The 21,848-nt window shown below is 41.3% G+C and overlaps 1 protein-coding gene across 3 annotated transcripts in view; it reads right to left on the reverse strand.

Annotated features, from left to right (window-relative positions):
* Positions 1–7,349: 7,349 nt before the first annotated feature.
* The window catches only part of RPS6KA1 (ribosomal protein S6 kinase A1), a 70,683-nt gene continuing 56,184 nt past the window's right edge, over positions 7,350–21,848 (reverse strand). For all 3 annotated transcript variants that reach the window (XM_074218014.1, XM_074218012.1, XM_074218013.1), the window contains 5 exons: positions 20,829–20,990; positions 19,886–19,962; positions 13,448–13,565; positions 12,749–12,886; positions 7,350–11,400 (listed from right to left, as the gene is read on the reverse strand). In XM_074218014.1, coding sequence (XP_074074115.1) covers positions 11,278–11,400; positions 12,749–12,886; positions 13,448–13,565; positions 19,886–19,962; positions 20,829–20,990 — 618 coding nt within the window. In that variant the 3' untranslated portion in view covers positions 7,350–11,277. The remainder of the gene's footprint in view (positions 11,401–12,748; positions 12,887–13,447; positions 13,566–19,885; positions 19,963–20,828; positions 20,991–21,848) is intronic.

Below are 21,848 nucleotides of genomic sequence, written 5' to 3' on the forward strand. Positions count from 1 at the left end.
TTTTACAGATGAGGAAACTGAGTCACAGAGTGTTTAAGTGATTTACCCAACACAGAGGTGGAAAGCCTAGGATTCTTCCCATCAGACCAAGCTGATTCTTGAATGGGAAGCAAACAGATCTGATGTTCAATCAATCAGCCAATCAATTAGCATTTATTAAACAAGTTCTATGTGCAGGACCCTGGGAATAAAAAGATGCAGCCCCTATGGACAAGTGTAGACTTCTCCTTGAGAAGAGTATTAAGTTACTTCACTTAGCTGGGCCTCTTATCTTGTGTGGAGAACAAAGACAGGATGACGCCTCTGAATTGGGGGGGAAGTAAGATGAGAGGAGTGAATAGTCATGTTTGAACACAGAGTTTCAGAAATGCATTCATGACAGGGAGAAACTGGTAGGAATCCTCTGAAATGTCCTTGTTCTTCCTTCCCTGGTGGGAAACAAAATCTTCCATGGAGAACCACCTTCCAAGGAAATTCCCCGAATCTCTAATATCTGAGACCAATGCTCTTGCCAAGAGCACAGATCTCCTGACCCAACTAAACAAAAGTTTCTTGTCCTAGTAATAATCCCTATGTGCTCTCCTGGGTAGGGCAATAAGAAAACCCTGTCTGTCAGAGGTAGGAGAACTGTCAGGATGTGGAGCATTAGAACACAGAATGTCAGAACTGGGAGGAAAGGTTAGAACCCAAGGGAGAGCCCTTGAAACAGAATGTCAGAACTGGGAAGATCCTTAGAACATGGAATGTCAGAGCTGGGAGGACCCCTAGACTATAAAATTTCAGAAATGGGCCCTGGGAGCCTAGTTATCTTGTCTCAACTTTGGTCATCCTCTTAATCTCTCCATCTCTGAAACCCAGGACTCAAGTCGGGTCCACTAGGTCTAATAGGGAACTGGCATCCAGCTTCATGATATTTGCAAGTTATTGTTTCTTGCAAGGCAATGGAGTTGTGATTTGTCCGAAGTCACAGCTAAATAATGATTAAGTGTCTGAGGCCAGATTTGACTCCAGGGCCCATGATCTCTCCTCTATGCCACCTGTCTGCTTCATTTTCAAGCTATTTTTGCCTGGTCCCTTTTCCAGTTCTCATTTGTGTATGTTGTCTTTCCCATTAGAATGAGTTTCTCGAGGGTACACAGGAAGCCTTTAATAGATGCTTGATCTATCTGTCTTGTCTATTCATTCACCCATCTGTCTCTCTATCCAATCCTTCTCATCTGTTTGTCTGTCTGCCTATCTTTCTGGTATATGTTGTCTATATATATATTATGTATCAAAATGGGACATCTAAATTCAATTTGAAGGAGGCATAAATATATATATATCTGTAATTTTGCCCACTTTTTCAAAGAAAAACTTTAATTCCTGGTTACTCTGTTCTTCTCCTTGAGAGAGGATTCAGGACAGGAAGTGTCATCCTCCCCTTCTCTCCCCTCCTCCTATACTACTGGTGTAGAAGCATGGGATTTTTAAAAATTTATGTTTGTTTTCCTGATTGATTTCCCTTTGAGGGAGAAGGGATGACCCTGACTTTCTTGGCAGGATACGGGAGTGGTTTTCCATTTCCTTCTCTAATTCTTTTTATCAATGAGGAAACTGAGGCAAACAGGGTTAAGTGATTTGCCCAGAGTCATACATATAGCTAGTAAATGTCTGAGACTGGATTTGAACTCCGGTCTTCCTGACTCCAGGCCCAATATTCTTTATACTGCACCACCTAGTTGTCCTCACAAAAGATATCTCATGCCAAAATAGTGAGTAAATCTATTTATCCAAGATAATAACAGAAATCAGAAAAATTACATAGATTAGAATATACCATAAAATAGACTAAGTGAATGTGCTCTCCTATTAAGAATGTACAATCTCAGCTCAACCATGAAATACTCCCTAATGTCACTCAAGAAGAAATGTCTCTGGGAAAGCAACCTGGAAATCAGGGACATGGAAAGGTATCAACTCATCTACACAGCTGACACTTCCCAAAGTCTTTTTTCATTTTCCATAGGTATTTCTCTCCCTGAAGAAAGAATAGAATCCCATGTGCCTCTGGAAATGGGAATGAAGAGTGTCTATACAGTTTTTTACACCAGCTCCTCTCCTTATGAATTCAGGCAGAGTCATCATTCTCTTCATTAATAAGGAGAGCCTTGTGGTTTGAAGCCCAGATTATATAGTTTAGCACAGAGAATGTCACAGTCTGAAGGAACCTTAGAACATGTGGAGGTAGGACAGAGAATGTTAGAGCTGGTAGGTACCTTAGAGACTGGGGAAACCTTGGAACATGAAATTTGAGGCTAGGAAGGGACCTAGGACAGAGAATGTTAGAGCAAGTGGGGACTTTAGAGCACAGGAGGAGGTATCTTCTGGCAGCTTTTTCCATGCAACCTTGTCAACATTGTAGACCTTCAGATCTTCCTCTTCTCCCTCAGAGTGGTTCTTTAATAACTTCAGGTTCATTTATGAAACTCTGTTTTGCATTCAGAGCCTTTCATAAACTCCTGTCCTACCCATCTTTCCAGTCTTCTTCCACTGCTTGCCCTCCCTTACTCTTCAGTTCAATGACAGCAGCCTGCCAGCTGTTCCATGAACAAGAGACCCTCATCTCCAGAGTCCAGGTGTTTTCTCTGGCTGTGTTCTATGCCTGGAATGCTCTTCCTCCTCATCTCTGCCTTCCAACTCCCCTAGTCTCCTTCAAGTGTCAGCTAAAACCCCATCTCCTACTGAAGTCTCTACCCTAATCTCTTTTAATTTCGCCTTCTTTCTGTTTTTTTTTCCAACTTAATTGTTGAACAATTGTTCAACAATAATTGTTTTCAAGTCCACATTAAATTGTGAGCTCCTTGGGAGCCAAGAATGTCTTTTACCTTTCCCTTGTTTCCTCAGTTCTTCATAAATGTTTAATAAATGTTTATTGAGTAAAGAATTGACTACTTAGTAAACTCTAATGTACTTTTTTATTAGTTTTTTTTTTTTTTTGGCAAGGCAATGGGGTTAAGTGGCCTGCCCAAGGCCACACAGCTAGGTAATTATTAAGTGTCTGAGGTCGGATTTGAAGTCAGGTACTCCTGACTCCAGGGCCAGTGCCTTATCTACTGGGTCACCTAGCCACCCCTCTAATATACTCTTTATAACCTCCAGGATTCAAATATAAGCTACTTTGTTTAGTTGTTAAAGCCCTTCACAACCTGTCCCTAGCCTGCCTTTCTATCTCCATGAAACAGTGTTTTAAAACTATTAAGAAATAGAACTGGGGGGCGGAGCCAAGATGGTGACAAGAAGGGATCGAGTCTTAGGAGCTCCCTGATAAAAAGTGAAACTAAGGACTCTAACTGAACTTTCGAGAGACAGAACATACAAAGGGACCCAGTGAGGCAGTTCTCCTACTCAAGGTAACCTGGAAAAGAGCAGAAAAGCTCTGCTCCCTGGGGTCAGAGGGGCAGCCCACCAGAGGGGTGGCCCGCCAGAGCCAAAGAATTTCAGCCTCCCAGAGGCAGCCCCAGGGCGCTGGGAGCCGGGGCTCACAGCAGCGGGGGAGTCTCCTGAGCTGCACCCCGGGAGCACCCGGCATAAAGTGGGGGAACAGCAGGGGACCTCTGCCAGAGGGAGCACTTGGAGCCCAGCCCTCAGGGCACACAGTGAGCAGCTTGGTCTTTCGGCAGCCCAGACCCGGAAACAGAAGCCGGCAGAGCCAGTAAGCAGGAGCCCCCAGGGTATGAGCCCATTGAGCTGAGGGAGGGGAGTGAAGAGAGAGAGAGACTGCTGAGCTCTGTCCTCTGCCCCTGGAACAGGACTCTGGGGCTCTGACCACATTCAGATCCTGATCCCAGTCTAGGCCCCCCCCATAGAACAACAGGGCCCCCCCACCTCAGCCCCGTGGCAGAGGGGGGCGCTTATGGTCATTCACAGACCAGGAGGAGGACAGAGCCTCACACGCTGAGACCCTTGTGGTGGGAGTGTCCCAAAAGCTCAGGAAGCACCCCCAAACCAGGCCCAGGCTGGGAAAATGAGCAAGCAGAGAAATAAAAGGAAGACTATTGAAAAATATTTTGCAAATGAGCACAAGAAGGATCAAAACACTCAGTCTGAAGATGAGGAAGCACAAGCTCCTGCATCTAAAGACTCCAAGAAAAACAGAAATTGGGCTCAGGCTATGACAGAGCTCAAAAAAGACTTTGAAAATCAAATGAGGGAGTTGGAAGAAAAACTGGGAAAAGAAAGGAGATGCAGGATAAACATGAAAATGAAATCAGCAGCTTAGTCAAGGAAATCCAAAAAAATGCTGAAGAAAATAGCATGCTAAAAAGGTCAAATGGACAAAACAGTTCAAAAAGTTATGGAGGAGAAGAATGCTTTAAAAAGCAAAATTGGCCAGATGGAAAAAGAGATAAGAAAACTCTCTGAGGAGAACAAATCCTTCAGACAAAGAATAGAATTCAGGGAGATTGATGAATTTACCAGAAATCAGGAATCAATACTTCAAAACCAAAAAAAATGAAAAATTAGAAGAAAATGTGAAATATTTCATTGAAAAAACAACTGATATGGAAAATAGACTTAGGAAAGATAATTTAAAAATTATTGGAATACCTGAAAGTCATGATCAGGAAAAGAGCCTTGACATCATTTTCAAAGAATTACTACAGGAAAATTGCCCTGATATTCTAGAAGCAGAGGGCAAAATAGAAATGGAGAGAATCCACCGATCCCCCTGAGAAAGAGATCCCAAAAAACCAACCCCTAGGAATATTATAGCCAAGTTCCAGAACTCCCAAGTCAAGGAGAAAATATTACAAGCAGCCAGAAGGACACAGTTCAAATATCATGGAGCTGCAGTCAGGATCACACAGGACTTAGCAGCTCATAGGGCTTGGAATACAATATACCATAAGGCAAAAGAGCTTAGAATGCAGCCAAGAATGAACTACCCAGCAAGGCTGAATGTCCTCTTCCAGGGAAAAAGATGGATTTTCAATGAACCAGGGGAATTTCAAATGCTCCTTTTGGAATGGCCAGAGCTGAACAGAAGGTTTGATCTTCAGATACAGGACTCAGGTGAAGCATGAAGATTGGAGGAGAGGGGGGAAATATGAGGGATTTAATGAGGATGAACTGCATGTATAGAAAAATGATACTGATAATATTCATATTCAGTTAATAGAACAGGTAGAGAGAGCTTTTATAGTTGAAGCACAGGAGAAAGCTGAATTTGAAGATAAAATATGGTATAAAAATGGAGTCAATAGAAAAAAAGGGAAATGGAATGAGAGAAAGAAAAAGGAGAGGGGGAATAGTCCAAGATATTTCACATAATAAGATTTTTTTTATTACAATGAGCTATTGCAATGATATGGAAGCGGGGAGGCAAGGGGGAATGAAGGAATCTTTGCTCTCATCAGAGATGGCTAGGAGAGGAAACAGCATATATATTCAATGGGGTATAGGCATCTGGAGTAAGAAGGAGGGGGGAGCAGGAGGAAGGGGTGGGGATGTGAATAAAGGAGGAGAGGATGGACCATGGGGGGAGAGTAGTCAGATATAACACATTTTCTTTTTTACTTCTTGCAAGGGGCTGGGATTGGAAGGCCTGCCCAGGACCATAGGGCCAGGTGGATTCTGGGCCTAAGGGGTGGTATGGGGGGCTCAGGGCTTCTTGGCCCCAGGACCAGGAATCTGTCTGCTGTGACACTCAGAGACCCTACAGCAGAGTCAGAGTGAAAGGAGAGAGAAAATATAGTACATGGTAGTGGAGAAATAAGAAAGGAGGGAGTTGCGATCAGCAATGGCAACGTTGGAAAAATATGGAAATAACTTGTGTGCTGGACTTATCATAAAGAATGTGATCTACCCGTGACAGAGTTATTAGTGTTAGAACAAAGACTGAAGCACATTTTTTGTTATTATTATTTGGGGGAGGGTGCAGGGCAAGTGGGGCTGGGTGGCCTGCCTGGAGCCACATAGTGAGGTGATCTTTGGGTGTCTGGGGCTGGATTCAGTCCCAGGTGCTCCTGGCTCAAGGGCCAATGCTCTGTCTGCCACCCAGCCACCCCTACTATAATTACTATTTTATTTTATTTTGGGTCTTTTTTTTTTCTTCTTTTTGGTTTTTGCAGGGCAGTGGGGATCGGGCGGCTTGCATGTCACATGGCTGGGTGATTGTTGGGTTTACGAGGCTGGATATGGACTTGGATATGGACTCGGGCGTTCGCTCGTGGCTCCAGGGCTGGTGCTTCGTCCATTGTGCCACCTGGTCATACCTACAATTATTACTATTTTTTAAATTTTAATTTTTTTCTCTCCCCTTTCCTTTTTTCACCCAAGCAAGTCTATCTATATTCATGGGGGGAGGGGTATTTTTTTTACTTGTAAACAAGAATATTTTATTAATGTAAAAAAAACATTTGTACAAAATGAGAATAAAAAAATAAATTAAAAAAAAGAAATAGAACTGTATGAAGACATAGGGGATACCCTGTAAATTACTACTCTGCTTGCAACCCATTTATAATCATTCTGGTCTCATTATTATTATTCCTCATACAAAACTTTCCATCTTTCCATCTCTGGGTTTTTCAGTTGCTCCATGCCTGGAACTCTCTCCCTCCTAAATTCTCTTAAGAAGACTCCACTTAAATGGTCCCTCTATGTGAAACTATTCTTAGAGTCTTCCCTTCTTCCTGAATCTATCTCGTATGTATTTTGTATATAACATGTTTATGGACATGAGTCTCTTCCAATAGAATAGAAGTTCCCCTGGCATCCAGGAATCATTTAATAATAGGAAAAATATTATTTAATGTCAGAAGGCTTGTTGTTTGGGGGGGAATAATTTGGGGTTAAGTGACTTGCCCAAGGTCTCACAGCTTGTGTTTGAGGGCAAATTTGCACTCACATCTTACTGCCTCCAGGGCTCTATTCAATGTGCTACTAGCTGCCCTTAATTGCTTGATTGATTTAACCTTATTGTCACTACCCTTGCAGTTTCCTCCTTTGTGAAAAGGAAATAACAATAATCTTTGTCCTAAACACCTCACAAGTTTGTTGAGGAGAGCTCTAGAAGTGTAAAGTCATAACTATGGGGGGCGGGGATCTGGGGTTATGTCTTTGAACATGAACATTTATTGTCCTTTATCAGTATATCTGCTAAACAAACATAATTAGCTAAGTAGGAAGCTACTTTATCTGCCTTTTTCCCTTGTACAAGTGAGCTTCAACCTCCTCACAAGTTCAAATCCCCACATTTCCACTGTCATGAAGGTCTATTTTATGCTAGAAAAGCTAACATGGTCAATGTAGGAATTTATTATGAGTGGCTACATATGTTTGTAATGGGTAAACAATAATTCAATTTTATTTTATTTTTATTTTCAGGTCATTCTCTCCCTTCACCTCTCCTCTTCCCACTGAGCAAGGAAAAAAATAAACTCTCATTATGAACATTTCTAATCAGCTGAAACAAATTCCCACATTAACCTCGTCCAAAAATACATATAAATCAATCTGTACTCTACTTATCTGGCTGAAGATGAGCAGAATGTTTTATCAAGATCAGTTGTTGTTTAGTTGTTTTTCAATCATGACTCCATTTGGGGTATTCTTAGCAAAGGCTCTGGAGTGATTTTAATCTTCCTGACTCCAAGCCCAGTGCCCTACACACTATGACTCCACTTAGCTGCACTTTTTATCACGGGTCTGATGGAATTGTGGTTGGTCATCGCGTTGATTAGAGTTCTTAAGTCTTTCCAAATACTGGTACTATTTTATCAGTTCTTCTTACTTCACTTTGCATCAGTTCACACAAGTCTTTCCAGGTTTCTCTGAAAGCATCCCCTTCATTATTTCATACAGCACAAAAGTATTCCATGCCATTCATATATCTTAACTTTTTTAAACTTTATTTAAGGCAATGGGGTTGAGTGATTTGCTCAAGGTCAAACGGCTAGGCATTTATTAAATGTCTGAGGTTGGAGTTGAACTCAGGTCCTCCTGGCTCCAGGGCCAGTGCTCTGTCCACTGCACTACCTAGCTGCCTCCATGTCTTAACTTTTTAATCTGGTATTCAAAGATGTATGATACTACATCAATTTCCAGTTCTTTGCCATCATGAAAACAGATACTATAAATGTCTTTGTACATGTCTATCCTTTCCCTCATTCTTTGATCTCTTGCAGTGGTCATGGTGGCACTATCACTGAGAAAGGGTGTACACAATTGTTTTGGGAGTACAATTCTAAATTGCTTTCCAGAATGGTTGCACCAGTTCACAATGCATTAATGTACCTGCTTTCCCACAGCTCTTTTAGCATTTGTAGTTGACCAAAAGGCCAACTTTGCCAATCTGATGGATAAAAGGTGGGACCTTAGAGTAGTTTTAATTTGCATTTCTTGAATTACTAATGTTTGGAGCATTTAAGAAATATGACTTTTGATCATTTGGATTTCTTCCTCTGAAAACTGCCAATTCATAATTTTTGACAAAAAAAGCAGACATACTATTTAAAGAAATCTTAAAAGAAAACTATCTAGATTATTGTTTTTTCCACAATTGATATTTTATTTTTTCATCTCTTTCCCCCCTCCCCACCACATCTGCACTATAGGGGAAACAGGGTTCCAAAGTTAGCCATCCTTTCCTCTGGCATGACAGAGTGAATACCCCCAACTGCACCTTGACTCCCCGGTTTCCTAGATATCTTAAAACCTCTGGAATTAGAATCCTCTGGTCTCCTCTTGAAATAAGCCCAAAAGTGAAAACTCTCAGGAACATAATAGTCAACCTAGAGCTTCTAAGTCAAAGAAAAAAGACCTCAAGGGGCCAAGAAGAAAGAATTCAAGTACCAAGGCCTTTGGTCAGGATCCCACATGATTTACCTCTGTTTTTTTTTTTTTTTTTGCAAGGCAATGGGGTTAAGTGGCTTGCCCAAGGCCACACAGCTGGGTAATTATTAAGTGTCTGAGGCCGAACTTGAACCCAGGTACTCCTGACTCCAAGGCCAGTGATCTATCCACTGCGCCATCTGGCCATCCCCTACCTCTCCATTCTTAAGATCATTAAGACATAATAGAATCACTTTCAGGCCTTGTCTAATTAGGCTCCCTCTATATCATCTCTCCATAGTTGAATATGAGCCTTTATTCCTGGTTAGTCTCTAATGATTGCTTACTTGTGTTTCTCTTTTTATGTTTCTCTTCACTCTTGTTTTTGATTTTAAAGTTTCTATTCAGCTCTGGTCATTTTGTCAGGAATGCTTGGAAGTCTTCTATTTCCTTAAAAATCCTATGGGGATGCTAGGTGGCGCAGTGGAGAAAGCATCAGCCCTGCAGTCAGGAGTACCTGGGTTCAAATCTGGTCTCAGACACTTAATTACCCAGCTGTGTGGCCTTGGGCAAGCCACTTAACCCCATTTGCCTTGCAAAAACCTAAAAAAAAAATCCTAGAAGATTATTCTTTGTTTTGCTGGATAAGTTATTCTTGGCTATTAAGTTTAGATCCTTTGCCTTCTAAAATACTGTATTCAGGAACAGCTAGGTAGTGTGTAAATAGAGCACTGACCTTGGAGTTAGAAGGACCTGCACTGAAATATGGCCTCAGACACTTGATTCTTTTTCTTTTCTTTTTAGTTTTTTGAAAGGCAATGGGGTTAAGTGACTTGCCCAAGGCCACACAGCTGGGTAATCATTAAGTGTCTGAGGGCAGATTTGAACTCAGGTACACCTGACTCCAGGGCTGGTGCTCTACCTAGCCGCCCTGAGACACTTGATTCTTACTAGCTGTGTGACCTTGGACAAGTCACTTAATCCCATTACCCCACAAAGACCAAATAAAATGAAATAAAAAAATAAAATACTGGATTCCAGGTTCTCTGCTTCTTCATTATGAAGGTATTTTAAGATTTGAAAAATATATTATATATATTCTCTCATCTGACCCTCACAAAAACCCTGGTAAGTATGGGCTATTATTATCCTCATTTTACAACTGAGAAAACTTAGGGGGAGAGAGAGGCTAAATGACTTGTCCAGGATCTGTATCAGGATTCAAACTCAAACCTTCCTGATTTCAAGTTCAATATTCTATCACTTGTGCCTTCTTTTTCTCATCCCCCTTTTACTCAGTGGAATACGGAAGATGAAAGGGAGGAAAAATAAATACTCAGCAAATGAAAAATAATGAAAAAAAGGGCACTGTCATAGAGCCCCAGCTACTCTCAATATCACATCTCAGGTTCATTTCTGAAAGCATCACTGGTAAAGAGAATTCAAAATCTAATGCTGTTCATTGGGAGAATGAAATTGTTGGCTGGCACAAACCTGTTTGTGGAATTTTAAGAAGTATCAGAGAGAGATTCTCTCAACTCAGAAATAAGTTTATTAGAAAGCTTACAGACAGATGAACCCTGAGTAACCAGCCAAGGAACAAATTAAAAAAAAATCAAAGGCAAAAACAAACCCCCAATTCTCTCTCTCTTTCCATGAGCACAACATACACTCAAAATGATGTTTGGCTCGAGGGAGTTCTGTCCAGTGGTGAATCTCAAGTCATTAAAAAAGTGCTTTCATGACCCTGGCACCCCTGGGCTGGCAGGTGGTGGGGTGGGTGGAGGGCTTAAGCCTGCATTTTAATGGTTCAGCTGGGATAAAACCAGCCATAAAGCCGGACTGCTTCAGGCTCCATTGGCCACAGAAAGCAGCTCAGTAACCTTTCTTGAAACTAGGCCCAAGAGGAAAGAATCTGGGGAAAGGATCCATTTATTGCAAGGCTGAGGGCACTGAAGTGAAGACGGGCAGCTGGAAGCCCTTTACATCTGGAGTGGAGAGGGAATCCCAGGAGGGTGTCCAGGGAGCAGGGACCCTCAAATTTCAGAAGCACCAAAGACAGATCGCCATGCCCCAATCTAGTGACAAGTCCAAGGCCCAGAAACAGAGACAGAGGGTCCCTTCATCTTGCTTTGTGGCCCTTCCTTTCGATCAAACAGAACCTGGGGGAAAAGAATTGATCACACACCCCATTTTCTTAAAAAAAAAAAGAAGAGTTTGTACAGTGATTGATTCCAGTCAGGAAAGTCCCTGCCAAGAATGGTCCGTGTTTTGGGAGCATAAAGGCACTTTGCAATCCTCCAGGGGAGAACATCCAAGCTGGCTGCTTGCCGGGAGCTCCCACCTGCCTGGCTCCCAGTTTCCTGCCCAGGCAGATTAAGTGCAGATTTCCTTAGGGAAACACGTGGAGTCTAAGGTGATGGCCCAGCCCCTTGGCTTGTGACAGTCTCCCCAAACCCTTCACAGCGTGGTGGATGGCAGCTTCTTCACCCGCCGCTGGGCCAGGATGGAAGTCTCGATAGGCTTGAGCTGTGGAGTGGGCTTGGAACTGCTCAGTGCAGAGTAGGTGGCAGCCATGGCTCCCTGAGGTGTGAGGAAGGACAGGAGATAAGGTTACCCTCATCCATCCATCCATCCATCCATCCATCCATCCATCCATCCATCCATCCATCCATCCATCCAACAAGTAGTTACCAAGCATCTCTTGTGGGCCAGGCACTAGCCTGCCCCCAGGGCCTTACTTTCCAGCAAGGGCCAGTCCTAATTTCTCAATATCAGCCTCAGGCCCAGAGCTCCATGCAATCCTGCTTCCCTTAGGTCCCCCTGGCCTGAAAGGTAGCATGCAGGGCTCTGGGAGGAACCTGATGGTCAGCTCACCAGTTCTCTGGCCAGCCAAGAGTGATAACCTCCAGGGAATCAAAGATTCCTCTATGTCTGAGGAGGCATGCTAGGGTGCTGTCTGAGGCAATGTAGGGTGACTTGTCCAATGTCATACAGGTAGGGTCAGACACTGGATTTGAACCCAGATCTTCTTGACTTTAACTTGTCACCACTCTACACTCATGCCCAAGCTATAGAGCCATCATTAGGGTTACACAGGGCACCTGAGCACACACTCACCTCCATACCCTTGAGAAGCAGGAGAAGGAGGGCAGAAGTTGGGGTTCAAATGTTAGCTCAGTCACTTAGAGTGAACTCTGTCTTCCTCATCTATAAAATGAAGGAATTGGACCGGGAACCCTTTGACCACGTGTTTTTTGGCTAGAATTCACACAGTACTTCAGAGGCAGCTAGGTGGTGCCACTGGCCCTGGAGTCAGACTTAATAGAGCTGTATGACCCTGGGCAAGTCACTTCAATCTGTTTGCCTCAGTTTCCTCAATTGTAAGACAGGGATAATAGCAGCACCTATCTCCCAGGGTTGTTGTGGGGATCAAATAAAATAATATTTTTAAGTGCTTAGCATACAACAAACACTTGGCTTGTAAGAGGCCTCTAATAAATCCTTCCTTCCTTTTCCATCTTTCTAATATCTATATTCCCATTTATAACCTTAGCCAAGCCTTTCCCCAAGGGCAGAGACCACAAAGCTCCTCAAAGATGGAGGTGAGAATCTTCCATTTTTCCTGAATTGTACCCACAACTGGAGGAGGAGATACAGTCGTGAAAAGCATTCATATACTGGGTGGACAATCATGTGTAAGAACACAACACTGTTGTGTTGTGCCAGGGGCACTATGGGGAAGCAAGATTAAATGGAAAAATGGAGGGTAGCAGAAGACAATTTCCTTGCCCCCAACACACAGGTCTTCATATAGAATACAGACCAGGAATAATGGGGATTGTGCCCATGCCCCTGCCCCTCAGACACTCTGGTGTCTAGCCAGAGCAAGGGGGTATGTACGCAGGAGCATCTCAGAAGGCTGACTCACCTTCACTAGTTGCACATCCTGATGGGACAGCTGGCTCTGGGGGAGCTTGTCCTTCTGTGTAACCCATGGGTGCTGAAGAACCTGCTTGGCGGTCAGGCGCCGGTGGGGATCCACGTGGAGCATCTTTGACACCAGATCCTGGAGGGGGCAGGAGGAGAAAGAACTGGTAGGAGCAGAGAAAGCCCAGTGCACAGACCCAGGGTCATCCTCAGGACCACACCCCTAAGGGAGTCAGGGTCAGAGACCAAGCACTCTTGGGGGGGAAACAATTAAGAATGACTTGGACACTCTCCCCATCCAAGGAACAGTGGCTGCCATACAGACACAATTTCAGCAGGGTAGCACTGGAAGAGGTGGGGGCTAGAAATGGGCTGTCTGGCTTGTCACTGTGATGGGAGAACTAAGGCAGGCTTGAAAAGGTTTGCTTTTCTCTTCCTGCTGCTCATGCCTTCCCTCTGAGACCACCTTCCTTCTACTCAGAATATATTTTGTATGAACTTAATTATTTACGTGTTGCTTCAACCATTCAAATGGGGACTTTTTGAGTGAAGGAACCTACTTTGCCTTTCTTTGTATCTCCAGGGCTTGGCACTATGCCTGCCATCTAGGAGAGTCTAATATGTGCTTTTCAACTATATCTGATAGCACCATGCTTCCCTTAGTCTACTTTGAATGTTGCTTACAGTTCTACAGTGTTACCTTGGCTGTTTCTGAAATCGTGTCCCAGTTTCCACCACTGAGAGTGAATTTTCCTCCCCCAATCCGGGTCAGGATCTCCTCTGGGGTATCACTGGGTCCATTTGCAAATGGTGTGTATCTGGCGGGGGGGGGGGGTAAGAAAGTCAGTGCAGTTCTCAGCATTCTGTCTCTTCTTTCTAAGACATAAGGTCATGAGACCCTGGTGGTCTAGTTAGAAAGGTCCTTGGGTATACCAAGGGTCAGATTTTTTAAGAAGATATGGCTGACAGACTTGAGGTCTAGGCAGATCTGATGAATGGTTCAAGGGAAGAGGGGAAGAAAACATTAGACAGAGTATAGGGATGACTAGAGAAGGGGAGGGAAGAGCTAAGGCTTGACAAGCACTTGGGGTACTAGCTAGGGAAAGCACTGGGGTAGGGAGGGAAATGGGGGCAGCAGATACATTCCCTTGAGAAGATTCTACACATGAAATTTTCTGCATTTATCCTGCTTTTTTTTTTCAGATTTTTGCAAGGCAATGGGGTTAAGTGACTTGCCTAAGGTCATACAGCTAGGTAATTAGTAAGTGACCCAGGCTGAATTTGAATTCAGGTCTTCCTGACTCCAGGGTCAGTGCTCTATCCACTGTGCAACCTAGCTGGCCCTGTCTGCATTTATTCTGAAAGAATTGCTGAGGATGCCGAGAGCATGAGTGACTTCCCCAGGCCCTGTCTGTGTCAGAAGCAGGGGTGCAGGGGAAGTTATTATGAGACTAATCCCAGGCGAGGAGGGAGGGAGCAGGTTTTTGAGGATGGAAGATCTCCTCCCTTCCAACTACCTTGTAATCATTTTGAATATATTGTATTCCAGTGTGTACGCACACACATATATACACACACAATGTCCCAAAACCCCTTTCTGTAGTTTTAAGCTATTAAAACTTAATATGTATATGTACTATTAATATATGTGATCTAAGCTATTAAAGATTAATATTTAAGTTTTTAAAACTCAAAACTGCACTAAGACTTCTGGGATAATTTGTGTGTATGTATTTGTGTAGTGTTGTACACACACACATAAACATAAATATGTGTCTTACGTTAGAATGTAAACTCCCTGGGGGCAGGTTGTGTGTGTGTATGTACACCTTTGCCTTGTATCCCCAGAACGCGGCACAAGTCTGGCAAACAGCAGGAGCTTCATCAATAGTTAATTGATTAAGACCGAGACTCCCAAAGAATAGGTAAAAATGGATTCTCCCTTAAATTGACAAGAAATATTTACCTAAATCCTCAGTAAGCATTACATGTAATAGGAATAAGCTAGAAGCCTTCCCAGTAAGGTGTGAAATAAAGATGTCCATTGTGAACAATATTATTCAGTATTGTATTGGAAATTCTAGCAATAGCAATAAGGAAAGAAAAAAGATATAGATGGAATCAGAATGGGCAATGAAGTAATAATACTATCTCTTTTTTGCAGACAATATGATATATCCTTGGAAAATCCTAAAGATTCAACTAAAAAGTTAATTACAACAATAATTATAGCAAAGAAGCAGGACATAAGATAAACCCACAGAAATCATCAGTATTCCTATATATCTCTCCAACAAAAACCCTGCAAAAAGAGACACCCTGTTAAAAATAACTCTAGACACTATAAAATACTTGGGAATATACCTGCTAAAGCAAACCTAGGAACTATATAAACAAAATTATAAAAAAAATTCAAATAAAATCAGATCCAAATAATTGGATAAATATTAATTGTTCATCATTAGGCAGGGCCAATATAATAAAAATGGTAATCTTAATTAAATTAATCTATTTACTCAATACCATCCCAATTAAATCACCAAAAATTGCTTAGTTAGAAAATTGTCATAATTACTGAGTTAGAAAAAATAATAAAATTCATTTGGAAGAACAAAAAGTCAAGAATATCAAAGGTACTGATGGAAATAAAAGGTAAAGGAAGGAGTTTCAGGAGTACCTTTTAGCAGATCTTAAACTATATTAAAAGGCAGTAATTATCAAAACTTTCTGATACTTGGATAAAATAAAGAAAGGTAGATCAGTGGAATAAAGTAAACATACAATATATAGAATAAGTGACTATTAGTAATTTTTTTTAGGTTTTTTTTTTTTTTTGCAAGGCAAATGGGGTTAAGTGGCTTGGCCAGGGCCACATAATTAAGTAATTAAGTGTCTGAGGTCGGATTTGAACTCAGGTCCTCCTGACTCCAGGGCTGGTGCTCTAATAACTGTGCCACCTAGCCACCCCAATTAATAATCTTGTTTGACCAATGTAAAGACTTAAATTTTGGGGAAAAGAATTCATTACTTGGTAAAAATTGTTGGGAAAGAGGAAAATAGCCTGCCAGAAATTGAGCATAGACCAATATTTTACTCCATTTGTCAATATAAGGTCAAAATGGACATAAAAGGAGATATTATAAGAAAATCAGAAGAACATGGAATAAAATACCTATCAGACTTATGAATAGGTGAACAATTTATGAATAAACAGGAAATAGGGAGCATGAGGTGTAAAATGGTCAATTTTGATAACATTAAATTAAAAAGTTTTTGTATAAATAAAACCAAGGTCAAATATAGCCAAGGTCAAAAGGTTAGCAGAAACTTGGGGAAATTTTTATATATAGTTCCTCAGATAAAGGTCTCCTCTCTCAAATAAATAAAAAACTTTATCAAATCTATAGGCATATGAGTCACTGCTCAATTGATAAATGGCCAAAGGATATGAAAAGGCAGTTTTTCAATAAAGAAATCAAAATAATATATATTCATATGAAAAAATGCTCTAAGTCATTATTGATTAGGGAAATACAAATTAAAACAACTTTGAGATATCACTTTACACCTGTTGGATTGGCTAAAATGATTGCAGGGAAAGCAACAAATGTTGGAAAGGATGTGGAAAAATTGGAACATTAATTCACTGTTGATGAAACTTGACAAACCATTTTGGAGAACAATCTGGAATTATGCCTGAAGAGTTATTAAATTGCCTATATCCTTTGATCCAGTAACATATCTCTATTAAGTCTATTTCCCAAGATGATTAGGAAAACAGGAAAAGAACCTAAATGCTCTAAAATATTTATAGCAGCTCTTTTTGTGGTGGCAAAGAACTGGAAAGTGAGGGGATGCCCATCAGTGGGGTCATGGCTAAACAAATTGTGCTATATGATTGTGATGGAATACTACTGTTATTATGAGGAAGTTGATTTTAGAAAAACATGGAAAGACTTGCATGAAGTAATGCAGAGTGAAATGAATGAGCAGAAGAATTTTTAAAAATATTTTTGTTTACCCATGCTTTTTTCTTTAAAAAGTTTTTTATTTAAGGCAGTGGGGTTAAGTGACTTGCCCAAGATCACATAGCTAGATAATTAAGTGTCTGAGGTGGGATTTGAACTCAGGTCCTCCTGACTCTAGGGCTGGTGCTCTATCCACTGCACCACCTAGCTGACACAAGCAGAAATTTTAAAAGAGAGTGCTGTATGCAGTAACAGCAATAGTGTTTTAAGAACAACTTTGAGGATTAAGTCATTTTGAGTGTTGTATATACCTCAATTAATTATAAAGGACTTATGAAAGAAGATGCTATCTGCTTTTGGATACAGAACTAACAAACAGAACATATATATATATATATATATATATATATATATATATATATATATATAGTGTGTGTATGTATAACAAAACTACACATACCCATATACATACATATATATATATATATATATATATAAAAACACATATAGGTGCATATATACACACAAAAATGCACATATGCCCATATACCATACATATTTTTGTTTAATGGTAGCCATCGCAATGGCAGGAGGTGGGGAGGGAGGGCAAAAATAAAAAAATATAAAAAGTGCACAGAAGAGAATAAAAGAAAATTTAGAAGAAAGCACAGAAAGCAGAATAGCTTTGAAAACAAGAACTATATATATATATATATATATATATATATATATATATATATATATATAGTTTTTTAAAAAAGTAAACTGTGAAATGTAAATTCATGATTTTATAGTGAATTCTCTTTTAGGTTCTTCTGTGAACATGGAAATGTTCTTTTTTGACTTTATTTATTTGTGAGAAATTATTATTAATAATCAATATATTCCTGATTTTAAAAAATTCAGTCTCATGAAGGACAATTACTGATAATGAGATCACATTAACTCTTTGGATCTTAGTTAGACCCCACCCAACCTTACAAAGAATTTCTTCTTGTCTAGGGAGTCCAAGGCTGTTCTCTGTCCTATAATGTCCTATGTTACTCTCACCTCCTCACCAAAAACCTATAAATTGTGAACCTTAATCTTTGATCTAACAGAGATGATCAAATGCCCCTTTTATTAATAACCTGTTGACCTTATTAATAGAATGATTAAATTGAATCTTTTTGTCACATTTAAGTTCAAAATTAATTTGAAGAATTTAAGTTCAAAATTAATATAAATAATTTTTTTTTTAAAAAGAAAGACTCCCACACTCAAAACTGGGGGACTAGGCCAAAGTAGAAAATTTTTCTCAAGGGCTGAGACAAGAGCAAGTCCATAGTAAGAGAACTGAAGGAATATGAAGGACAGATTGGTGATTAGGCAAGAGGAAATCCAAAACAATGGACTGAACATCTGGCAGACTGAGCTGAGGGACAGGATAAAGTTAGAAAGGTCAACTTGGGAAGGTCAGAGACTTTGAGGGCTGAAAGCAGAGGTGGGATTCAGTTGGTTTGCACCAGTTTGGCAGAACCAATAGCTAATTTTATGTTGAGTTCCCTAACTGGTTGTTAAAGTGGCACTTGTAATCAGGGTTCTCTCTAAGGTGGGTTCCTGGGTAGCCTCCCAATGTGGAAAATCATAAATTTGCATTCCTTACTCTTTTATAATGTTCTTCTGCAAAGTGCTTTCTAGGTGCCCATAGTAGTGATCATTCCATCCACAGGAGGAAAAAAAAAGTGACAGAACTATGCTTGTAACATACATTTATTTATTCATTTATTTATTCATTTATTTATTCATTTCTTAAAACTCATTTTCATTCCCTTGTTTTTGTTACTTCAATAAACAAACATATAATGTAAAGAGAAAAAGAGCCAAATAACCAGGGGGTGACAAGCTGTCATTTGTTTCTGCTCTGTTGTTACACTGAAAATTCCCCCAAGATATTATGAATACACTGGTGTTCCCTGAATGGTGAAACCAATAGGAAGCTGGGGCACAACGAACCAATAGAAATATAGATTTCAAGGGTTATCTTATTGCCCATTTTGGAAGCCATGGAAGTAGAAGGGGAAAAAAAAAGGTTAAATAGGGAGAATGAGCTTTGGTTCTGCATATGTTCCAACATGGGTTACGTGGCTACTTTTGCTCCATAGGATATGTTTGCTTACTGTGAGTAATATAACATAATATAGTTTTGTGTCCCTCTTTTTTATTGTTCTTATTTGAGAACTAAATGCATGAAATAGTAAACGCTCTGTATATTTAAAATGGTCATTAGGGTAGAGAACCAGTTGTTAATTTATTTGAATCCCATCACTGGCTGAAAGGGATCTTTGGCAGCATCTGGTCCAACCCCTTCAGTTTATAGATGAGGAAAGTGAGGCTGTGTGACAGGAGTCAGCTTGCCCAAGTGGTAAGTGCCAGAATTGAGAGCTGAACCCAGTTTCCCTGATGCAGGGCTCCTCACTCTTTTCTTTATTTTTTCTTTATTTTATTTTATTTTTTGCTAGGCAATGGGGTTAAGTGGCTTGCCCAAGGCCACACAGCTAGGTAATTATTAAGTGTCTGAGACCGGATTTGAACCCAGGTACTCCTGACTCCAGGGCCGGTGCTTTATCCACTGCGCCACCTAGCCGCCCCAATTTTTCTTTATTTTTTTTAAAGGCAATGGGGCTAAGTGACTTGCCCAAGATCACACAGCTAGGTAATTATTAAGCATCTGAGGCCAAAACTGACCTCAGGTCCTCCTAATTCTAAGGCCAGTGTTCTATCTATTGCACCACCTAGCGACTCCAAGAGCTTCTGTTCTTACCTAACTCACTGAGCTATTGCAAGAATTTCTATCTCCAGTTTACAGATGGGGAAATTGAAGCCCTAAGAGATGAAATGGCTTGACCCAAGGTACCATAAGTTGTATCTGGAAGAGAAGGAACTGAAGCCTGGCCCTTCTGACTCCTAATCCTGGGCACTGTCCACTCCACCACCTCTCCAGTATTCAAGGAACCTACCCCTTTCCATTACCTACATTGCCCTGGCAGTAAATAAACACTTGAAAGGTCCATGCACCATTTTGGGCTGGGAGGAAATGTTAGGGGACCTCAGTCCATCAGGGTCTTGGCAGGAGCAGGAAGGAATCCAAAAGAGAGCCCATCTTCTGGGGCTAGCGGCAGGTTACTTACCCAGCCAGCATGGTATAGAGCAGGATCCCCAGGCTCCAGATGTCACAGCCTTCATCATAGCCCTGGCGCCTTAGGACCTGGGCAAGAATAATAACATTCACAAATGATTACTGGCATCTACTTAGTACTATGAAATATGTGGAGCAGTTTATATGCATTATTTCATTTGCTTCTCACTACACCCTGTGAGGCAGCAATACCATGCCTTATGCCACCATGCTTGCTTCCAGTTGACATGGGGCTCTAGTCTCCCATGGTCACATGACAAGTGGCACAATGCCGAACAGAGGAGTAAGGTCATATGGCTAATCAGTATCTAGGACATAACTTGAACCTAGGCCATGGAATCAGACTTAGAGATGTAAGGAACCTTAAGAGGCCATCCAGGTCAACCCTCTCCTATTAGAGATGGGGAAACTGAGGCTCAGAAAGGAAAAGGGTCTTGTCTAACATAGCAGGATCATAGATTCAGAGCTTCAGTCTAATCCCCCTCATTTTATAGATGGGGAAACTGAGTTCAGTTCCATTCAGTTTAACAGGTGCTTTGCTAATGTTACTGATGCAAAGACAAAGATAACCAGCCCCTGCTTTCAAGGAGTTTCCATTCTACCTGAGTAAACACTAACACAGATGACTAAATCCAGGTGAATCACCAGACTACCTGAGCAGACTTAATAAAAATATCCATATAAAAGAAGTAAAAAGTAAATGCAAAATCTATATAACTGTTTATTAACTACAGAAGACGAGTTCCAGATGACACTTTGGAAGTAATAGGAAGGATGAGACTGACTTGGGGGACTATACCAGAGTGCTCAATGGAAACTCCTTGTCCCATTAGATTAAACAGATGCTGCTGCTTCTCCCTTGCCATCCACCCAAGATCAGATCCTTCTCTCCTTTTGGGTAACCCTAGGGCAGAAGGGGAAGGGTCTCTGCTCACCTCTGGGGCCACGAAGTTGGCAGTATAGCAGGGGGTCATGAGGAGCCCATTCTCTGCTCGAAGCTGCTTGGCAAAGCCAAAGTCACAGATTCGAATGCTCTCAGGGTTCCCGGACTCATCCACGTAAAGGATATTGCTGGGTTTCAGGTCCCTGTGAACAACCTGGGGACAAGTAAGAACCCTAAGGTCAGCCTCTGGGTAGGTGGGAGGGAGGGGAAAAGAGACCAAGAATCCTGGTACCAGAGAACTGAGATTAGTATGAACTCCCACAGGGTCTGAGAATGGAAAAGTCCAAATGTTGAGAAGGCAAGCAATCAACAATCATTAAGTACTGGATTGAGTGGGCATGATATGGAGAATACAGTGTAGGTGAGTTAATGAAGAGGTGCAGATAAATCCATCCTGGGGTCAGAGGCTAAAGGAAGATCCTCAGAGTCAGAGGTTTTAGGAGTACAGTGGGAGTGGAGCTGAGAATGCATCATGAACTTTGAAGCTGAGAAGGAGCCATTTGACCAGAATTGTAATATGAATTTCCCTTAGTCATAGTTGAACAGATGTTTAGTGGTTATTTGAGCATGGAAGCAGTTGCAGACCTTGTTTATAGTTTATGATACTTAGATATCTTAGATACTTCAGTTATCTTAGATTTGGCATGAGGCTGGCTTTTTTCTATGACCCTAAAACTGTCCAGGATAGGGGGCAGATCAACCAGTCAGACCTTGCTTTGGCATTACTTGAGGATGGGAGACAGACAGGACAGGAGCTTGCTTCCCTGCAGGGTAATGGTAGACATCAAGTGGACAGTATGAGAAGTGGACCAGGAACTTGGAAGACTGATAAGTAAACTGGGGCTAGGCAGATTGAAATATATGTGGACTTGACTCTGAAGTCTCCTGCTGTCGGTATAAATCTCTCCAAACCTCCTCAGCATTCCTCAGGTCTCTCTGAACAAAGGACCTATCAAAGCAGATGCCAGGGGATAGAGGGAGAAAACCTTCCAGAGATCCTGCCTTACAACTC

Source organism: Macrotis lagotis, chromosome 1, assembly GCF_037893015.1.
Source record: "Macrotis lagotis isolate mMagLag1 chromosome 1, bilby.v1.9.chrom.fasta, whole genome shotgun sequence".
Taxonomy (NCBI): Eukaryota; Metazoa; Chordata; class Mammalia; order Peramelemorphia; family Peramelidae; genus Macrotis; species Macrotis lagotis.